Here is a 23,424-nt window from a genome sequence, read left to right as displayed (position 1 = left end):
GTCCTTTGATGCTTATTCACACACGTGTACGTTCCTCTGCGCTTTTTACAATTTACTCCGCCATTTTTTGTCAGCTAACTCCTCCTCTTTTGTTTTTCAGCCGATTCACACCATCCAAGCATCAAATCATTCGGCTCGTTCGGGAATCCTCTACGACCATTTTGTTTTTTTCGAACAATTCCCAGATTTTCCCATTGAAAATGAATGGGCCATTTTTCAAACTTCCACCATTCGCACATTTCTCAGCCGATTCAAACCATTGCACCATGAAAACATTCCACACATGCAGGGCATCAATCTAACATTCCAACTTTTCCTGACATTCCCACTTTGATCTTAATCGCTGTAATTTCCTTTGATCTTAACTACTCCACTACTTCAACATTTTCCAACCAATTCCAACATCAAATCATTCAGCACAATTAAGGATATCTATTCTTCACATTTAAAAATTTCAAGTTTTTCCCAAAATTCCCATTTTTCCAGAAAACTACCTTAAGGATATTCATTTGATCTTAATTATTCAAGCACTTCAACACTTTTCAACCAATTCTAACAATTCCAACATCGAATCATTCAGCACAATTAAGGATATCTATTTTTCACATTTAAAAATTTCAAGTTTTTCCCAAAATTCCCATTTTTCCAGACAATTAAGGATATTCTGTTGATCTTAATTACTCAGGTACTTCAACAATTTTTAACCAATTCCAATAATTCCAACATGGACATGGAACGCAAGAAGTGAATAACAAGCGTTGTAATAGATGTAGAATGGATGGGGGGTAGGATTAAATAAGCTTTGCTTCTTCCTACTCCTTTTGGACATGTGGAACTGTGAAAGGATGATTCATGAGATGTATTCCATTGGAACCTTCATGTTCAAATAAACTAATACCATACCATACCATACCATACCATACCATACCATACCATACCATACCATACCATCCCATACCATACCATCCCATACCATACCATACCATCCCATACCATACCATCCCATACCATACCATACCATACCATACCATACCATACCATACCATACCATCCCATCCCATACCATACCATCCCATACCATACCATACCATACCATACCATCCCATCAAATCCTCAAATCATCTAGTAATAACAATATTCTCAAACAGGCCACATTTGACAGAACAGTGGCCTCCATAACTCCACTCCCCCCTCCACCCCCATCCCTAACACACACACATGCATGCAACACATGGACATGTTGCACAACGTAAACAGTCATTCTTTTAGTCTGGTTTGTTTTCAAGCTGCTTGTGTGTGCGTGTAAGTTTTAATCAGTCTTTACTGACTCTTTTTGGTTGTTGTTTTTTCCATCTTCAGCTGCTGTGAACAGAGAGTCCCCAAACGAAATGTCTTTGTATTGCTGACAATGACTAAAGTACTGTACTGTATCTTGAATGTCCTGCCAGTTAATGAGGACATTGTACCGCTAGGTGGCAGTAACACATTGGCAGCGCATCTCTGAGTGGCTCATCCTCAGGAGGTCATGACCTCCTCAGGCCCCTACTAGCAGGAGATAGCGCACGTCACAGTATACTGTGTATGTATTATCATTATTCCACATTATTATCATTATTCATATTCCATATTTTTATTTTTGTTATTTCCCCCGCTATTTCCTCCTGTCTTATTTTAAGGGTCAAGTGGGTTACAAATAATAGTGACAATAATGATAATAAGATTCCCATTTTATTTTAAGATTTTTATTATATATATATAATTATTATTATGTATCTATTATTATTTATTAGTTGTAATTATTCTATGTATTACAATTACTGTTCTAAAAAAGGAATAACAAAATAGTGTTATAGTACTAAATGAGAATCAAATATAACATTATTATAGTATTGGCTCTAGTATCACCCAAAAAAATGTAACATCATAAATGTCCAAAATGTAATAAAAAGTGAATTACCTACCATAATAATAATACTATTATTCTAAACAAAGAAAAACACATACTATTTGCACTGGCCAAAGTCATAAAAATAAAATACAAAAGTATAACTCTCATAGTTATAGTAAGTGCATTCCATGTTGAGCATGATGACTTGTTTAAAAACAAAACATATCAGTATGCACCATAGCATGGCCGTGCTGCATGTCAAGGCCTCGTGTTTGCTCTAAACCTGACTGCCAGTGTTTTATATAGTTGTCACGATACAGTACAGTGTCTTTAAGTCCACTCTAGCTCAGTGTAATGGATTACTGACTGTGTTTAGCACTTTTTGCAGCTTTTTTTCTTTTCTTTTCTTTTTTTGCAAATAAAACATTTGTTTTATTTGCAGTGATAATAATGGGCAACACTACACCACTTCTAACCAAAATGGCCGCCTCCCTGTGTGTTTTTGGCTAGGGCTTCTTGAGACTTTTTCCTAGGTCTACTTATGCTAGACATGTCTGCCAAATTGCATGATGCTAGGTGAAGTGGGATTCGGGGGCTGAATTTTTTAAGAATTGGAGCTGCAAAATTGCCGATTTGTATGCGTACAGACAAACCCCTGTAAATGGCCAAATAGCTGCTTCCCTGTGTGTTTTGCGGCATGGCTTCTTGAGGGTTTTACGTTGGTCTACTAGTGCTAGACATGCCTAACAAATTGTATAGTGCCCAATGAAAGGGCCTTCGGGGACTGAATTTTCAAATAGCTGTGCAACACACACTACTGTACTGTATCTCTTTAATGGTCCCGAGGAGGCTCAACACGCCACTCTCAGCATGTTCTGGTTGAGAATAAATTCACCTGCTGGCTAATCCAGGCAGGCTTGAGCATTAGTCTGCCTATCATGACGCACGGTGCTTGTGCTGTGAAGTAACAGGTCAGCCCTGCTTCACAATCGAGCCAGAAAAGATACCTGCGCTATCGCTGCGATGTCAGTGAATGTGCATTGACTCTAATGATATGAGCTCATCAGTGCAACATCTTGCAACTTTCTCCTGCGTGAGATCTCAAGGCGGCACCGTTAGAGGGCTCCGAACACGAGAGCGCTGCAAGGTTAGCTCTGAGTGGTTAGGTAACAGATAATCATTCAGGAGAGGTTGTTGGTCCCCTCCCGTGCAGATCAGTGGCCTCTCCACGCCGCTCATGGCTTCTTAGCCTCGTCCCTAAAGCTGCTCTTACCTAATGACGCGCCCCGTGTGCAGCCATGGGCTGGCTCATTTACAAGGAAGCCTTTTTTTTTTTGCGGGGCATCACTTTGCTCGCTTTGTGCGTGTTTAGTGGAGGTGGTGGTGTTGGTGGGGGGTATTGCTCAATGGTGGACAGCTGGTCAGATCAATGTTATGCAAAGCTATTAGTCAGAGGCTGCAGCTTCCCAGCACTCAGGGACTCTCCCTCAGGGTCAAACGGGCTGATGAGCCACCATTTCTGCTGCGAGTGGATTACACTGTTGCCCGCTGGGTAAAGGTCACGGCCCAGGCCGCATCTTTACATTGTCAAAAAATGGCGGCACGGCGTGGAATTACGCTGGCATGGCGTACAGTACAGTGCGATGCAAGGCGGTGGGAGGGAGCATTAACGCATTTCGCAGCTGGAGGATTGATGTCGTTATGTCATTTTAATGGAAGCATTTTTATGGCAGATTATATGCTTCATGCTATAGATAAGAAGATTAGAGTTTGGTAACACTAATCATCCGAATGTATACATTAAGCACTTGCGACAATGGCAGATTTTTGCAGAAAAAATTCACAAAAATATGCCATTTACCACGAAGGATTAATAATTAGTGCAAAGTTAGAGAATTACAGATGTATTTGGACTGTGACAAAAATATTATGATCTTGCCTGCGTACACACTAACACAGTAGATTTCAAATAAAACAATCTACTCGGGCCTGAAGTTGACACTTTTAGCTTTAATTAAGATGCTTTGCAAAAATATGACATTTACCACAAATGAACTGGAGCCATAATTGTTCTGCTTCCATGAACGTCAGCAAATTCTGACACTTCAAACACACAGGAGCCTGTTTTGTTTTTAAGATATTTTACGGTGATTCCTGTCTTGATTGTTGACATTGACACCAACCTCCCTTCTTATTCTTGACGAGTGATGCAATTCAAGGTGACGAATTAACGAGCATTTAAAGTGTCAGCGGTCAGTGCTGCTGACTCAGCAGAAGGCAGGAGGAGGGATGGTTCTAAGTGTGCTCTGTAAGGCCATTAAGAAAATACCCCCCAAGAAGAGCGTCTGAATAAGCCCGCTGGCTTTGTGCGCCGCTAATCACCTTACAGGTTAAAGCGTGGCTCCCAATGTGCCTCGATGAGGACACTTGTACTGTACTGAGGTTAGTGACACCATCAGCGCCCTCATCTTTATCATGCAATGCTCAAACGTAAACATGTTTTCGAAACCTTATACCTGGCCGTCTTGGACCTCTGTGCTCGGGCCCTAATAATAGTAATAAATGAAGCCATTCCAACAGGGTCCTTGGACCGCCGTGCTCAGGCCCTAGTAATGTCCTTGGGCTTCTGTTCTGTGCTTAAGCCCTAATAATAATAAGAAACAAAGCAATTCCAATAGGCCCCATGCACTTGCAGGTATTTAGACTGCCGTGCTTGGGCCCTAATAATAATAATAATAAGAAAATAAACAATTCCTGTGGGGCTCTTCCACTCACCGGTCCTTGGACCTCTGTGCTCAAGCCCTAATAATAAGAAGAATCAAAACAATTCCAACAGAGTCCTTGCACATCTGTTCTTGGGCCCTTGTAATATTAAAAACCTGACAACTTACAAGAGGGCCCTTGCACCTGTCCTTGGGCCTCCGTGCTCCAGCCCTCATAATATAAAGAAACAAAGCAATTTCAATAGTTCCCATGCACTCGCTGGTCTTTGGACCGCCGTGCTCGGGCCCTAATAATAATAATAAGAAACTAAACTACTCCAATAGGGCTCTGGCACCCACTGGTTCTTGGACCTCTGTGCTCAGGCCTTAATAAAAAGAAAAACGTAAACAATTCCAACAGGGCCCTTGCACCTGTCCTTGGGCGCCCATGCTCAAGCCCTAATAATACAAAGAAACAAAGCAATTTCAATATGTTCCATGCACTCGCTGGTCTTTGAACCGCCGTACTCACGCCCTAATAATAATAAGAAGAAACTAAACTATTGCAATAGGGCTCTGGCACCCACTGGTTCTTGGACCTCTGCGCTCAGGCCTTAATAAAAAATTGAATTGGAGCAATTCCAAGAGGGTCCTTCCACAGGTCCTTGGACCTCCATGCTTGGGCCCTAATAAGAAACAAACCATTCCAAGAAGGTCCTTGCACTTGTGCTCAGGCCCCAATCATTTAATCATTATAAGGATGCCAAACTTGGTTGTATTCAAAGTCAGTTGTAGTCAACGGGGTTACTGTACCTAATGTTATGGCCAGTCAGTGTACATTGAACTAACCGCAGGGTTATTTTTCTGTTGCCAAGCCAACGCGGCCTCTCATTGGGCCCTTTCTGATCACGTGTTGTTACGTCACAATCAGAGGCTGCTCTGCTCTCCTCCGGCAGAAGGCGAAGACCAGAGAGCCAGAGTTTGAACCGAGAACAGACGGGCAACCGCAGCTCCCTCCTGTCCCTTTGGCAACCTGTTGTCGTCTCGGAAACTTTTCGCCAGGTAATGGGCCACTAACGACACCTTTTCGAGGCTCTACTCAGCGACTTCAAAGCGAGGTAAGTTGTTGCTAATTCAACAATCCCCCCCCTTCCCCGCAAGTGTTAGCTTCCTGTTTAGTTTTGTTTTCACTCTGCGTGGCTCAGGTGGGCAAACAGGTCCGTGTTGTCGATCTAAAGTTGATTTTAGTTACACGCAGCAAAGAGGTTTCTAGAAGATGCTTGCTGCGGATAAAGCTTTACCTACTTTTTTTCTAATCGGATGAGGCTGCTCCTACTTGTGGCTCCCATGCTGCTGCACAGAGGGGAGCCTTGTTGCCTTTTCTTCCCAATAAATGACCATTTCAGCACAAGACGGCACGCATCTACATACTACTGTAGGTGGCCTGTCACTAGAGGGATTATATGCATTTTACAGGGAGTCATTAGGCTTGTTTTCATTGCAAAAACGCAGTCTTGTGTTTGTTTTGCGTGAGCATGTTTGCGGAAGACCTCCAAAGACATTAGTATTTGAAGAAAATAACAGTCAAGGATGAACTTTGAACTACGCCACTGGTCTTGAAATTCATTAATTGTAGCTTCATCAAAGTACACGTCTTTAACTTGTAATTGTAATAATACACTATTACTAATGAATATATGGCTTCTGGTGTGACAGTAATTGTTGCAAACTCAATCCTACTGCAGAACAGAAAGAAAACAGCAACCGAGGACGACCAAAAATGCCGTTCAGTACTCGCAGATCTTTAAATGAATTGCAAGACATTGCAATTTTAGCAGGTCAGCGCACGCGTAAGCAGTTCTAACCCGTGGGTGGTCCACGTTCAGACATACTTATATTGCAACCGAGCGGTTAAAAGTGTGTCCGATGTAGGAATTAACATCTGTCTTAACGTTTGTTGCTCACTACACTTCTATTGCAGAACTCAACAGACCGCCAAGGAAATCAGAGAAAACAACAGTCAAGGAGTAGCAAAAATGCTTGTAAATACTCCTCTACTCTTCAAATGAATTGCGAGAGTCTTTAACGTGTCAGGTTCCACGTTCAGAATTCCAATCCCAGCTACCAGTTGGTCATATATGCTTGTCGTATGTGCTGGGCTTCTCCAATTAAGAATTAATCCAATATGACACTCAATCGCTCCAGAGTTCATGTTGTCCTGGCGGGTAATGACGCCAAAACACTCACTGGACACTTTATTAGGCACACCTGCACGCTCCAATGCACTCGTTTGATTGATCCGACTTCAAGGTTACTTTACTAATTCGATAAAGTACTTACTACTGCCAGCTCAACATCACAATAATAAACATACTTCCATACAAGATTTGTGCTGGTGTGCCTAATAAAGTGGCACACAAGTTCCAATATGGTGTCAAAAAAAAAGCCAATGCCAGTTTAATTGCGGGTGGAGTCGGGAGATAATAGCCCCCTTGGAGTTGGAAACGTCTTTTCCACGCGGCGACTTCAAAAAGTGCGCTAAATTTGAGCATGCGTTCTATTTCCGTTAGTGTGGGCAACTTGCGGTTTTCGCCCGCAACTTCCTCTGTCTCGTCTGGTCTGCTGTGTGTGTCGTCTGTAGAAAGACGGCGAGCAGGCATGGCGACCACCTGGAGGAAAGTGGAGAATATAGGATGGCCTGGGTCATGAGTTGTCTAGACTCTAGAGGTTTAAAGCAAACAGTGTCCTCTTTGTGCAATAAGTGGCAGTTTGCTGCAAGTGTTTGTCAGCTGCCCGCTCGCAGATGTCGTCTCGATTCGGACTCCCCCGCCGTCATAATGGCGGCTCAGTCGCAACAGAAAGCTTGACCGTGCGAACGTGGTTATGTGTGGCGCTTTATGATGAGGCTGCAGCTTCATGTTTCTCTGGATTTTGCGGTTAAGAATGTGGTTTTATCTCAGCGTGTCATCTCAAACTTTTAAGCTTGCACCCGTTTACAGGAAGAGTTCTGGTGCAAGCGCTCATTTGAGATACAATCAGCAGCGCGTTCATGACATATGGTGGCGTGCTTTCACACTCGCTCCCCTGAGTCCACCTGGATCATTTGTTTGCTCAGGTCTGAAGACAAGGGTGCAGACTAAATTGAGTGGGTACGGTGCCACACGTTCTTTGGTATGGTTTGGATGTGGTAAGAAAAGGCCATCTCACTGCTAAATGAACAAATCAGATAAGATGCTAAACACTGTAAGCCTCACATGACTGCAAGTAGCAGTCAGCGGATCTGCGTGCTTAGTACGGCACGATTTTTGCAAAAATTGTGAATCACGATTAGGGCTTATTTTTTGATTAATCCGATTAATCAGAACCTTGTGGTTTTGATTAATTAGGTGTCAAACTCAAGGCCCCGGGGCCCAGATTTGTGTTTTATGTGGCCCGCAAAAGTCTGGAAATATGCACATAAAAAAACACTCATTTGAGAAGCGGCATAGAAAATGGATGGGTGGAAGTTTCTTTTTTTTTAAAATATTATTTAAAAATATTTGGTATTATTATTTTTTTTATTTGTTTTACTATTTTAACTATTTTTTTTAAATTAGTTTTGTTTATTGTTTTAATATTCTCTTTAAACAATGATATGCATTTTAATTCTTTTTTACTTTTTGAAATATATCTATAATATATTAAGTAAAAATAATTAAAAAAAATAATTGTTTAACAAAAAGTATTAAAAGACACAATGTTTGAATTATTTAAAAAAAAGAAAATAAAAAAAAGAACGATACAAGTGTTAAATACTCAAAATTTCCGCTTGGCACCTTGACTTCTTTCGGTGTAAGTTTGTTGGTAAAACAATACATGGTGATAATGATAACAATCAAACGTATCATGATATCATGAGGTGATTGTACATTTATATGGTTTCACAGATACAGGTGGCCCTCTGAGGGTAACCATAACTGCAATGTGGCCCTTGGTGGAAACCAGTTTGACCAAATCAACATGAACCAAACACAAACAGTTAGTGGTCTGGTCCGCAAGATATATGTAAAGAGGCAAAAAATGGTCTAAAATGCAACAGTAATAGGTCTGTTTTCATGGAAGACTAAAGAAATAAAAATAGTGGCATTTGAGAGGCTGAAATCCGAGGATATTTACATTTTCCAATCAAAAACGATAAATCAAATACCAAAATAGTTGCTGATTAATTGGACAATTGTTGCAGTTCTAATCACGATTTTCTTGCTTAGAACTGAGATTGTCATTCTCCGGGACCATTATTTCACGCACACAAACTTCTCGCAAGGACAGTTGACGGGGGACTTTCTTGATAGAAATTAACGGAACAATAATCCAATGAGCCAAAAACATGGCACACTCGCCCGCACAGTAATAAAGTCACAAGAAAAGCCAATTCGTTAATGCCATCTGGTGAATGATAGCCAACAACCTTGCCAGTTGTTGGCTGTCAGTGGGTAGAACCAGGGCGGCCGAGCCGCTGAGGCTCGCTGGGGGACCGGGAGAGCAGGGAGGAAGTATCGGGCTGCCACGCCATGGACAACGCAGCATGAGTCCGTGAGTGAGTCTGTTTGTGATGCAGCTCGTTAAGCCAAATAAAGAACATATGGCCATGCAGTAATGAAGTGTGAATCAAGATTTCCATTGTTTGTGCAGCCCAGGTGGTTAGCAATAGACCATCGCTTCCACACAATACATACATCAGGACAGACGCACACCTTTTTATTTGATTCATTTTCTAAATAACACTGTCAAATTACATGTAAGTGTATGGCAATTTTGGAAATTATTTTCAATTTCTTTTATTTAGTAGTAAAGCAATGCATTTTACTCTGATGGTGAAAGTTAGTCAGGCAAATTAGCCGAAATTATGGTGGCAGCTATTTAATATGTGGTTTTGTTGTTTGCAGACTTGCAAATGGACCAAATCCTTTATAGGTGTGTGTGTGTGTGTGTGTTGTGAGCAGGCAGAAGTTTATTGTTCCATCATTTTTGGATTAAAGTTAAAAGGAACTAAAGGAACTTTCAGTATTAATATTATCCATCCATCCATCCATCCATCCATTTTCTATACCGCTTCTTCCTCATTAGGGTCGCGGGGGCATGCTGGAGCCTATCCCAGCTGACTTCGGGCGACAGGTGGGGTACACCCTGGACTGGTCGCCAGCCAATCGCAGAATATTAATATTAATAAACTGAATATTTTTGTAGTTAGACCAGCGAAAACCTGTTTCTAAGTATGGACGTCAACTCAATAATGCCTTTGCAAGTACGGGTTTTAACATTCTTAGAGCCCTGTAGACATGAAATAACACCCCAATAGTCACTTTTTCACGCCTATTATTCTTTGTTTACATCACATTGCGCAGGTTACGGGATCACTGCAGGGACATAACAGACGGCCATTGCTAGCATAGCAAGCGAGCGAGCTAACGAGTTCTCTCCAATTTACTTATTCTAAACTTAATTGTTTCAAAGGACAAAGAAGCCAGAAACTTACTACTTCCACACAAAATGAGAGGAAAACCTTTTTTTTTTCCCCCACTAGATCTCAGCCATGGCACATCCGTCTCAGCCATGGCATGTCAGCTCTGCTCTGCTGGCTCAGTAGCCAGTCTCCATGCAGGGTGAAAGGTCATGTCATCTAACGTCATGTCATAACATTACTGATGCCTAGTGACCTCAATGCTACATACAACTTGGCTTTCAATATTTCTGGACTAATAATAGGCCGTAGTCAGCCACAAATCAGCGATCAGCTAGGGAGCAATTTGAACAACGACGTAGCAAGGGATGACTGTATTCATTTTGGGTGTTTTGTACAGTCTTATAATTTGATATTGTGCTTTTTCAAACAAGGCGGCCCGTAGGCGGAAGACGTTTGGGGATTCCTGGTCTACTTAATTATTAAAGTTAACAACAGACCGGTTTTGTAACATGTTGCATTGATCTGCACCCTCCCTACAGCGAGCCTTCTTCTTGTTGTTCTTGCACCAAGAAAGGTTAATATTAGGTTGGGACCGGGTGTACAAACCCATCAAAGGATGCCATATCGGACCAGAGAAAGCAAAACATGATGATGATTATTATTGTTGTTGGAAACAACTTCCTCCAATGTCCGCTTCGTGCTCCAGTGTCTTCCCCAGACTGTCCGCCTGCAGGTCGGTCCGGCTCTTGACCTCACGCGGCAGATCGGGTTGCGCTCGGATATGCAAGCATTCACGCTTCACCGGGCGGCCACGATGCGCTTGTGAAATGCGAGCATGGCTCGAGCTGGTCGGGCTGTTCGCCTTTGAATTGCGCTGCCGGCTGCTGGACTTTTTGGAGTGCTCTAAATATGACCGTAACAGGAGTGGGAAGAAGAAAAACTAAACCTAGACGACATCCGGGCTGGCATGTTAGTCACCTGATTATGGGGGGATTATGAATGACCCTTGATAGATGATATGGCTGAACAGCTTACCTGCATTATCTTCACCGCCACCCTCCTTCACCTGTCTTAGCGCTGGCACTTCTGGGATTAACTCACTGCTCTTTGCTGAAGATTTACCTGCAGGATATAAATGGACACTTCTCATGGTTATGTAAGTGGCAGACACACCGTGTTGCGGGAAAGACGGTGCGGCGCTTTATTTCTTCTGGCTAGTCTTTAGTCTTTAAGCAATGCCATGGGTGGTTTGGATGAGTCCGTTTTTATTTGAAAACAGGAAAACGGCAGCGTTTGATTTGTTTTTGCAGGTCTGTAGGGATTGTTGTGATAATGTTGTCTCTAAACCTTTGGTCGTGTACGCGGAATAATCTCCTAACTGTCATGACTATCTGTGATGTTGGCAGCCAGTGCTTTGGAAGACACGGTATCATGAACGCAATACAGACGTCCTCAACGTTTTATCACCATTAGACAGATGGTCAATTAGTCGCTGCGTACGAAGTACGTTTTGCTTGATGCTGGCCATGTTTTTCATTCAGTCTTGCTCAAATTTTACACACATGTGCCTGTCAGTCCCCTAAAGGTGTGTGCAAATTTGGTGGCGATTCAGCTAAATGCCATCAAATTTTAATGGGTTCTGTGGGGTGGTGGCACCCTTTTGTGTGCAGCTTTTCAGGGTTAGAAGACCATGGGGGGGCCTAATTTTTTCGCCAGTTGTCCGTAAGGGGTAAGATTTGATGTCCTTTATCTAGAACATGGGTGTCAAGCCTGTCACCGTGGGCCACACTGCAGTTCGGGTCACCTTCAGGGGGCCACCATTGCTAAATGTATCATCACCTCACGATATTATGACACATTTCATTATTATCATTTTCATTTTGTATTATTTTCCTAACAAACAAACTACAAACTACACAAGAAGTGAAAGTGCCACGCAGGAATGTGTACGTCGTATGATTGAATTTAAAAGGGGTTTGACGACAACAAAAACGGGAAACTCCAACTGCAAGGAGTAAATTGCCAGAAGAAATACGTTTAGCAGGAAGGATTATGTGTAAAAATGAATAAAATTAAACTCTATTTAAAAAAACGTAAAAAAATAATGCAATTTAAAATAATAAAATAAAGAAAGAAGCGTCTTTTTGACTTGCATCATTTCTAGGCGTTCGCGACCACATAATATGACACGGCGTGCGGAATCTGGCCCCTGGGCCTTGAGTTTGACATCTGTGATCTAATAGAACACAACCACAAAAACAGGGGGAAAACTATGTTTTTACAAGTCCACAAAATGCCACCAAATCTCATTTAGAAATCTAAATATGACATTTGTAAAACTAAATAATAATAAAATAAAAATATATTAATAAATAATTAATACAAATAAAATAAACTAATAAATATAAATGTGTTAGCTGTGCATTATTTCCAGGCTTTTGCGAGCCACATCTAACAATATGGCGGGCTGAATCTGGATCCCAGGCTGTGGGTTTGACACCTTTTACCTTTTACCTCCATACCTGGCAACCCTGTATTTTGCCCTCCTTTACCGTCGCCCTCCCGTTCAAACAGTTTCCTGAAAATTTCCCGTAAAAAAAAGCAACCTCTTTGGTAGTGCGGGTGACAGTTGTGATCTATCCACGCTCCAACCACAGAATTTCCCTTATTTTCTGGAAAATGTCCCGTTATTTTCTAATGCAAATGTTGACAAGGTACAGTATACCCGCCTCCGGTATTTACATGTGCGTTATTTACACAGCAATTAAACAAAATATGAACATCATTAGAAATCAACTTAGACGTTTTTGTGTAAACTTCCAACTCACCACAAGTCAGAGGTATAATAATGCTTCCACGTTGTTATTGACTGGTGATGTTGACTTTAGGCCGAGGCGGTGTGACAAAGCCAGCGTGAAAGCCCGTTAAGCCGGCTGACGTGCCAGCTTTCCGCCGCCTCGCAGGCACGTTAAAGTGTTTTAAAGGAAGCCACCTTTTGCTTGGCCTTAAAGCTCGAGAGGTGGTCCATGCATGCGGCAGTCCGGCCGGACCATGTGACCGTACTGCTCTGTGTGTCTGCCTTGGCAAAAGCCGCCATTGCATAAGAGTCCGTCGCAGGTCTTCCCACGAGTGCAGGTAAGAGTCTTAGCGGCTAATTGCGGGCAGAAATAGCCGAGTTACTTATGGCGTCTGCTTTGCGGGATGTTCAGTGACGGCCTGAACATCCTAGTCACTTTTTTTTTTTTTTTTTTTTAAGAACGCGCCTAAAGCTACTCCTGCAGAAGGCAGGCTGTCAGATGACTGTCAGTGGTTGGTCCGTGTTCATGGCTATCTCTGCTCCTGTCTGTAGTTCTAGTTCATCTCACTGTTCTTTCATGTAGTCACCTGAAGTTCTGAGCTATTTTTATTGGTTTTTGCATTTAGAGCCATCTGTAATAAAATAAACTTTGGTAACTTGTGCAGGCGCCCACTTTTCCATATGCAGACATGTGACTGACATGCTGCCTTTGCACAGGGGCCCCCATACATTTGGCCCACCACCATTAAATGTGGACCGCAACAGATGGATTTGGCGCCATTTTTAATTTATGATTTTTTAAAAGATTTGGCACAATCTGCTCGCCTTGGATTAAGGAACGTGCTCTTCAGTTTGCAAGCGATAGCCAACAACTAGCATGAAAATGCAGTGCTAACAGACAGATGGTCATCAGTAGGGCTGTCACAAGATCTCCTGTCAAGATTTTGCGACAAGAAATCTCGTCTCGTGGACCCAGTCTCGTGTATGGTCTCATCTCGTGACACGCTACAGGCCAGTCCACACAAAACAGATTCTACGTGGACAACGGCGAAACGCTAACAAAAAACACCCAACTTGAACTGTTGTTTAGAAGGTGCCCACAAGGCATGCTGGGTACTGTAGCGAAAAGCCCCTCAACACTACAATATAGTGGAGTATTAGATGTGCAATGACGCGTACAATATCTTTAAAATCAGCGCACACTTACATGGAGCCCGGGACGCATCATGAATGTTTTGTTTTTTTTAGCACACGTACGCACATCCAGTGCTGCACACAACAAAACCAACCCCCGGGAGTCAACGACTTAATGTTCTGTTGTTAAATAAGGTTTAAAAACATGAGGTTATGTTGCACATTTCATTGAAACGAACCAAAAAGCTCTGTTGTACCGGTCCACACACCACCACTGAGTTTTGCATCGTGGCCGATTATTCAAGTTAGATAATGACATCATCTACTTAGATACCCTGTATTGCAGACCTGTGAGAGACACGGCACTCCTTTCGTCCACTAGTTTCTTGCTGTTTACGCAAATTAAAGCATACGATGGTCCAAATTGTCTCGCTCAGATGAAGGATTAGGATTCTTGTTTGTCCACCCGTCGCCTTAGCTGTTGACTCGCTGATGACGAGTGTACAAACAGTCCTTAATCTCCTTGTCACGCTGCCGTTTAAAAAGCCAACACCAAGTGAGAAGCCATTAGAGGCTGCAAGAGAGGCTCCATTGTTGTGTGCTGAGGTTTGAGGATTATAGCACCAACAGGGGCGGCGTATGAAGGGAAATGTTCAATTGAGAAGTCCTTCAAGTCCAATTCCGCCACATGAATGAGTTGTTTAACAGTCCTAACCCCAGCCAGGATATATTTGTTCGTCTCTGCTTTGTGTGGGCACTGATGGCATTTAAAAAAAAGTTTACTAATGAGATGAGAAACATCTTCCGCGGGCCGTCAACTCAGTAATGACTCAATGAGTGTCAGCGCTGATGCACCTGGAAGTACGACAAGCAAGCGAGACGCCTCCAGTTGACGAGCCGCATCCGCTCTGCTTGGTATTGCTTGTTTACAGCAACGTGATCCCGTGCGGTGAAAACCCAAAATAGATAATGATGCAGAGGATGTGGATTCCATTACCTGCCGCAAACGGAGGTTGCAGCTGCACAATGCACTCGAGTGGTTGAAAAACATTTTCTACATCCGAGTTGTTTGTTTGCGTGTTAACAACCGACCCCCATCTTTATTGCCAATTGGGGCCTCATTAAATCTGTTTTTTTCCCCAAATTCCTTTTTTTCTGTTTTAATTTTTAAAGTTCTGTTTAAAAAGAAAACAAAAAAAACTTGGGTCACACGGTGGCCAAGTGGTTAGCTTGTCGGCCTGGAAGATCTGGGTTCGAATCTCCTTTGGATGTCTCTGTGTGGAGTTTGCATGTTCTCCCCGTGCGTGCGTGGGTTTTCTCCGGGTACTCCGGCGTCCTCCCACATTCCAAAAACACGCATGTCAGGTGACTAAGTGGTCCACCGTAGGTGTGAATGTGAATGTCAACGTTTCTTTCTCTTTGTTTGTCCCTGCGATTGGCTGGCGACCAGTCCAGGGTGTACCCCGCCTCTTGTCCAAAGTCAGCTGGTATAGGCTCCAGCATGCACCCGTGACCCTAATGAGGATTAAGCGGCATTCAAAATGAGACATGATTGAATTTTTTATTTTTTTCCCTTTACACTAATTTGACCAGGATTGAGTGTGTACTTTCTTGATAGTAAATCAAATGTTCTCTAATTAAATGCAGAATGTATTGATGCAATACATCGATACACCGATTTTTCCCAGTATTTCAGAAAGGGATGTAGCTTGGCTAACTTTTCTAATGGGATGTCCGGCCTTCGCACACACAAAATCTTCAACAAACAAGCAGGTAATGCCCCTGCTTGTGGTTAAGGAAGACGTAGTCACCAATGCAATTCCAATTGCGTGATTAACTCATTCAATCCCAGCCATTTTTCAAAAGACATCCCCTCCAGTAGCGTCTGCATACATTAAAATGTCCCTACAATGTGCACACTACACTCCTCCATGCTCTCCAACTTCCTGCTTCCTGTCTTCTGTGTTTCCTGCCTCATCATGAGCTCTGCCGAGCTCTTATCACATGCACCTCTGCCACCTAGTAGCCGTTTTTGTGGCCTAAAACTGCTCTACTGTGCGATGAGGTGCATCATCACCTCTTTTTGCCTCTCACGTGAAAAAATGTAAAAGATGTATAAATACGTCTTTGGTATTAAATGAGTTAGTGTAAGATATTTTTTATGTTTTGCTTACACAATTGGACAGTGTGTGGCGATGATGGCTCTTATTTTGAAGGCCGGAAATGTGTTGTGTGTGTTGAGAATGTCTGTTGACGGTTAAGACGAGCTGAGAGCAAGAATTAACATGCCTCCACTCACAACTTGAACGGCGTCAGCGGGCGTCATGAAACGCCGGGCAACACTGACAAGCGATAACGCACAACACCGTGTAAACACAGTCACACAGCCGCATGAGCACGCTCTGCTAACGTTAAGCTAACCCGCTACCTTTCATTCACGCTCCCTCCGTAAGAGAGGAGTTTCAACATTTTTTTCAGCAACCTTTTCCGGTGTTTCAGGTCGCCCTTCCGACATGTTTATTTCGGGAGGGGCCAGGCTAGTGGTGGTGATGAGATCCCACCACAATTGAGCGGGCCGCTGGGGAAATACTTCCGCACACAAACGTCCCTTCTCCTCACAATGACAGCATTTCATTCACATTTTGTCAGTTTCTGCGATATTTCGTCTTTAGCAGTAGATTCCATTTTTATTGGCAAATTCAGTGATTCCGTCTAAGATTCCATTAACGCGGAAATCCTAGGGCCATAAATGACCATAGCATCACATTTTAAAGGGTCCATATTATACTATTTTTAGTAGACGTGTCAGAGGTTTCACAATAGTGTGTTGCAAGTGTGATGTTTCAAAATCAAGCCTTGATGGTGGAATTTAGTCAGTTTAAAAGTGCTTTTTGTAAGACCTAGTGGGATCACGCCGTTTTCTGTATCTGTAGCTTTAATGCAAATGAGCTGTGTTTGTCCACGCCTGTCTCTGACAGAGTGTGCGTCTCCAAGAAACGCTAATTGCATATATGTCCTCTTTTTACATACACACTGTAGCTCTGCACTTGTCCAACGTAGTAGTAGTAGGAGTGGGACAGGAGGACACAAACGTTAGCCACACTAGCATAGCTATGTGGGCTACAGTGCTAACAGTACAGGTACATTTTAACAGCATCATCATGCTAAGTTAGCCTATTTGCTGGGAAAAAAAACGTACGTGTTCGTAGCCGACTGACAGATAATGGGCAGAGCTTTATTTTAAGATGTGTAGTGAAGCCTGAAAATATGGAAAGCATTTGAGCGCCTCTTCTCTGAAAAGCAAATAGCAATGAGCAAAAAACTGAGGGAGATGCCAGCTTTTTCTCACTTTTGGTGCTAATAAGCAATCTCTGGGGACACATACTGTATTACTGTTAGAACTTCACTAAAAGTCAATTTTGCTTAATGGGGGTCCAGTTTTGGTCCTGTTTGAGGTTTCTTCCTTAGGGGGAATTTTTCCTTCCCTCTGTCATGGAGGAGGTCGGCGAAAGGAGGTTGCCAGCCAGGATAAAGACTCCCGCCCCCTCCAACACACACTTGAGCTCCATTAGTGACAGGATGGTACATCCAAAGTGTGTGAAGGAGAGGTATGGCAGGCCTTTCCTTCCCACAGCTCTCAGACTCCATTATTAAAAACTGCTCCAAAAATCCTGTACGTTAACCGTGCATAACTGTGCAATAAACCGTGGATTTGTATTACCTTGATTTTGCACTTTGTCTGCTTTTGTGTGCTGTTGTACTTCTGCTGCTGTAAACATGAAATTTCCCCTTGTGGGACTTCACTTTTGATTGGTTCCTAACAGCGTTTTCTGTCACTCTTTCAGCAGTCGAAATCGCCGCCGCCACCCTCTCGTCAGAGCGCCATCATCGTTTTCAGCATCAGCCATGGGGAAACAGAACAGCAAGCTGCGTCCCGACGTCATGCAGGACCTGATGGACAACACCGACTTCACCGAGCACGAGATCACCGAGTGGTACAAGGGCTTCCTGCGGGACTGCCCCAGTGGCGCCCTCTCCATGGAGGAGTTCAAGAAGATCTACGCCAACTTCTTCCCGTACGGCGACGCCTCCAAGTTTGCCGAGCACGTCTTCCGCACGTTCGACGCCAACGGGGACGGCACCATCGATTTCCGGGAGTTCATCATCGCCCTGAGCGTGACCTCGCGCGGCCGCCTGGACCAGAAGTTGAAGTGGGCGTTCAGCATGTACGACCTGGACGGCAACGGCTACATCAGCAAGGCCGAGATGCTGGAGATTGTCACGGTGAGTGTGCCCAGCTGCTGTGTCGTACATCCGTCTGCCCGCCGTTTGACCGCCCCGCAGCGGGCGGAGCCGGCCATCGTGTCATTTTAGAAACGGGCATTTGTCCTGTGGTGTTTTATTTCCACAAGTGAGATCCACAGCTTGACTCAGCACCGCATCCAGCTGCTGTGCAATGTTAGCCAAGCCCCGCCCACCGTTTGTCCTTCTCAAGGATCCACTCGAAATTATTTGTTAGTGAAAAATAGCGGTTTGTTTGCAGAAAATACTGAAGATTAGATAGTTTATCATTAACTTTACTGATACAGTCGTCCATCACTACATCGCGGTTCATGCCTGCTGCTTTGTGGTTGCCTATGGAAAATGACTACACAGCTAGCGAGTGCACACAGAGCGCCCCGCCTCTCCCCACTAGGACAAAGAGACTGAATGACTGACAGGAGGGTTCACTCACGCTCACTCCGTTCGTTGCGCTATCGAACCAACGCGCCCAGGTGTTGAGACAGATGCACAGAGTGACCCCTCTTGTCAAGTCTGTGTCACACATCATATGCACACTTTTTTGAATCCACTGTTGTATTTACTGTGTTGGGATTGCGACAGCATCCCGTCTAGGTGACAAAGTAGTAGTAGTAATGGTAGTCGAGCTGGCTCGGTTGCACACTTTGCTGGTCGCCGACAAGCAAGTCATTTTCCACACTTGGTGTCATCCGCAGGCCATTTACAAGATGGTTTCCTCGGTGATGAAGATGCCCGAGGATGAGTCGACGCCTGAGAAACGCACAGATAAGATCTTCAGGCAGATGGACACAAATCGAGATGGTAAGACCGTCACTCTCGCTCTCTCTCTCTCTCTCTCTCGCTAACTCACGTGGCTAAAGTGCCGTGCTAAGCATGGAAAACTCTGTCATGGGAGCACACACTGAACACAGGACTATTTATAGGACAAAAAGGTTGGGAAATCATTGATTTAATATCATTTTTTTAAAAAGTGTGTTTGCCCTTGTGTTTTCACTAATATTAAGTGTACAAATGTGGGGGAAAATGGGATGGATTTGAATGTTTTTTTCAAGATAATAAAGTTCATATTATTATTATTATTATTATTATTATTATTATTATATTCCTTTTTCGGTGGAATGAAATATTAAGAAAATGTGTTTTTCTTCTATTTTTCATCATCTTTTTTAAGCAATTGTTTGAGAAATGAAACATGACAGGCTATGTTGTAACAAAATAGTACAGCTGAGTTCACTGTTGTTAAGACAGCAAAATAGAGCAGTTGCAGCTGACTCAACAGCGCCTCTGCTGGTTGCAGCCAAGTAGTGCGCTACATTTGAACTCCATTGCTTCAAGACAGTATTAATCGATCAATTTGACCCTTAAAATTCTATTTCCTAATGAGCAGTTGATTGATTATGAATGAACACAAATTGTCTCTTCTCGTCTTTAAGGTAAATTGTCTCTGGAGGAGTTTGTGGAGGGGGCCAAGAACGACCCCTCCATTGTTCGGCTGCTGCAGTGCGACCCGGGCAGCGTCGGCCAGTAGACAACCAGAACTCTTTATTTTTTTTTCTCCCATCTTCTTTGTTTTTTTCCACTGAAGTTTAGTTTATCATTCAAAAAAATGTCAGAAAAGCTTCTCCCAGCAGTCGACCAGCACTTGAAGGACAACTCGAAGGACGTGCTGCGCAGATGGCGGCGCTCACACGGTACAAATGCAGGACCTCGGAGGGGGGGAAAAAAACCCCAACTGATTCCAACAGACAGTCCAGACATATTTTAATGAAGTATGTTGGCTCCCCCTGCGGAAATGCACTGAATCCATGCTAGCTCATCCTTCCACAGACTGGAGCATCTGGGAAATGTAGGTTTTAATGTTTTTAACGCACATCTCGGAGGAATGTTACGTCAACCCGAGCGCAGTTAAGTTCAAAATGCATTTTTATTCGGTTCGTTTGGTGTCTTTTAGCGGGAAATGGCACCGGGAAAGTGACAGACTATGTCATTGGATTATTTTGGCGTTTTGATCAAAGGTTCCATGTCTACGTCCGAGATGAAATAGGAATATGACAAAGCGAGGAGCTAATGCTAACAAATAATATGTGCGGTCGACCATTTCAACAGGATTGCGTCTGGAACTCGGGTGTTAACATCACCCCAAACATGAATTTGAAAATGACTAGCAAAAGGCTAGCAGGAAGGACATATTTGCCGTTTTTCATCATTTTCGTTATTTGTCACGTTCGTATATAATTTCCTGGTAAAATAAATAAATATCGAACACATATATTTAATTAATTTAATATGAATGATTTTGGGCATAAGTGTGTATGGATTTGTATAGGAAGGGGAATATTTTTGACAACATCCTCCTTGTTTTAATGTGATTTTAAGCACACATGAATTTCAAATAGGTAAATACACACACTGAATACATCTGCAACAAACACAAAAAGATGTTTTAAAAATGTATAGTATTCTTTTACGACGGATGAGATTCACTTTAAAATTTGGATGTGTAAATGATTGCATTGTGATGTTTTGTTTTACTTGAAAGAAGAAACGACGTTTTACAGTATATTCACTCGTATTTATGATAGACGTGTCGAAGAGGAGAGGACCACAAGCATTGCTGTGCATTGACAACTTTCAAGTGTAAGTTTCCCACAATTTTTCCTAATTGTGTTTTGATTTTTGCACCAAATTTCAAACCAAACAGACGTCAATGACGTGTTGCATTCACTGACCCTTGTTCATAGTCTGGTGTAAAAACACAGGACAAACCATTTGTTTGTTGTTCCTGCAGTTGGGGGAATGTAACTCTGGGGAAGAAGATGTGTTTTAAAAATACAGCAGTGATAATTACGGTGCCTGATCAGGTACCTGAACCCCGCACAGCATCTTGTGGTCAAGTGCCAAATGTAGAAGAAAAATTGAAATCATACACAGTATTGTATCATTTATACTGTACAGTTGTCGAACAAAGAAAAGAGGTTTAAAAAAACGGCTGTCACTATCTTTTTTTTGTAGATTTTTGTATTGTAAACTCGCATCATGTGTTCTGTGTAGAATGTCCATTTTGTTATTTAAATAAAGACAAAATGGCGAAATGTCTGGGTTTTTTTTCCCGGGTTCATGAATGGAGCAAATACTTCTTAGGCTCCCGTGCTAGCAGCTAGGAGCCAAAAAAGGTAAAAAGGCTGTTTTTTGGTACTACTTTTAAACGGATTAATTTTGAACTTGGGTAATAACATCATCTTACAATGAATTAGTTTGTGGCAGGTGAGTATATTAATTGCGATTGTAACGGATCAGTTGTGGCTGTAGCAGGCGTAGCATGTTAAAGCTAGCAAGCGGGTCAATCAGTGTGTGTGTCATCATAGCGGATTTCGGCGAAGAACGTTACTTTGTTCCACGCTATACCTCGGTACTGGCCGAAAAACAACATAACACACATATTTTTGCACGTTTGTATCTGCAATGTTGCATAGTTTCAGCGTTGTCTAGTAGGCTAAAGCTAACCACCTACCAACATGGCGGATTTTTACTCATAGCTTACATCGAGGGAAAGGCTTCTTGAGACGTCATCTGTACTTCTGTGAAGAAGGTGTCGGACGTTTCGCTCCTCATCCGAAGAGCTTCGTCAGCGAACTAATAAGTGCTGGTAGCCTAGGCCTTAAATACAGTAAGAGTGGGCGGAATTGGTGTGCCAATGCCCTCCTCCTATTGGTTCCTTACACTAAGCCTGGGAGGAGTTGTGGTCTCATCCTCTCCTGCTATTAGCACCTCCGATAAAAGGGAAGTGTCGCTCCCTGAGTTGGGTATGAACGACTCTGATACTGGCTCGTTAGCATCTATTGTTCTGGCTCGGCCCTGGCTCCACCTCATTTGCAAGACTAAGAGCTGTGGGTTTCGGTCTCAGTAACCTGCTGAACACAGGGTCCAAATTAAACCTCAAACCACCATTCCGATTCAATGATGGGTTCTGTTGTTTGACAAAAATAGCTTCCTTTACTCCTTTTTCAAACCATCTGTTTTCTTTGGCCAAAATCTTTACCTCGCTGTCCTCAAAAGAGTGATTGGTAGCTTTAAGGTGTAGATGTACTGCTGATTGAGGACCACTAGAATTGTCCCTGCGATGTTGATAAAGCCTTTTTTGGAGCATTTGCTTAGTTTCCCCAATGTAGTGCTCTTTGCATTCCTCATCTTTACAGTGGATGGAATAGACCACATTGCTCTGTTTCTGGTTTGGAGCCTTGTCTTTAGGATGCACTCATTTTTAAGTCCAATAGTGATTGGTTGCTTTAAGAGGAAAGCATTAGCGGCTCTGCAGAAAGATGAGAGCATCACCATCTTACCAGCTGATAAGGGCAGATGCACAGTGGTTCTCAACACATTGGACTATGAGGAAAAATAACAAGTCTAATTAGTGATGCCAACACATATGAGCAACTTAAAAGGGACCCATCCAGTAGGTATAAGAAAGAAATCATAGACTGTCTCCAAAAGTTAGAGAAGGAAGAACTAATTGACAGACAGATGTAACATAGGTTATACCCTGGGGAGGCTACACCATGTATCTATGGCCTTCCAAAAATCCACAAGGAAGGGTTTCCCCTCAGACCCATTGTCTGTAGCATTGACTCTACCATATACAATGTAGCTAAATATGTAAAAACAGTCTTATCCCCATTGGTAGGCAACACTGATCATCATATAGAGAACACAAAAGGGTTTGTGGCGAGCATCAAAGACCTCAGATTGGAGCCAGAGGAAACTTTGGTGTCTTATGATGTGACTTCACTTTTCACATCTGTCCCCACCTCAGCAGCAGTCTCGGTGGTGAGGAAGAGACTGCTTCAGGACTCAACTCTGCATCGGAGAACAAAACTTAGTGCTGACCACATCTGCCAATTACTGGAAATTTGCCTTAACACCACATATTTTCAGTTTAGAGGGAAATTTTACAGACAAATTCATGGTTGTGCGATGGGCTCACAAGCCTCACCCATAATGACGAATCTGTACATGGAAGAGATGGAGAAACAGGCTCTCACATCCTTCTCAGGGACAAAACCAAGGCACTGGTTTAGATACGTGGATGACACCTTTGTCATAATCAAAAAACAGGAAGTTCAGTCTTTCACAGATCACATCAATGCGGTGGACACCAATA

The 23,424-nt window shown here is 42.9% G+C and overlaps 1 protein-coding gene across 1 annotated transcript; it reads left to right on the top strand.

Annotated features, from left to right (window-relative positions):
- Nucleotides 1-5,538: 5,538 nt before the first annotated feature.
- Nucleotides 5,539-21,358, top strand: ncaldb (neurocalcin delta b). Its single transcript, XM_054764366.1, has 4 exons — nt 5,539-5,708; nt 17,810-18,248; nt 18,962-19,067; nt 19,700-21,358. The coding sequence occupies exons 2-4, from the start codon at nt 17,871-17,873 to the stop codon at nt 19,792-19,794; spliced, it is 579 nt and encodes a 192-aa protein (XP_054620341.1). The 5' UTR covers nt 5,539-5,708; nt 17,810-17,870; the 3' UTR covers nt 19,795-21,358.
- Nucleotides 21,359-23,424: the final 2,066 nt, after the last annotated feature.

This window comes from Dunckerocampus dactyliophorus, chromosome 20 (genome assembly GCF_027744805.1).
Source record: "Dunckerocampus dactyliophorus isolate RoL2022-P2 chromosome 20, RoL_Ddac_1.1, whole genome shotgun sequence".
Classification (NCBI taxonomy): domain Eukaryota; kingdom Metazoa; phylum Chordata; class Actinopteri; order Syngnathiformes; family Syngnathidae; genus Dunckerocampus; species Dunckerocampus dactyliophorus.
The sequence above is the reverse complement of the archived record's forward strand: the minus strand, read 5'-3'. Positions and strand labels throughout refer to the sequence as shown.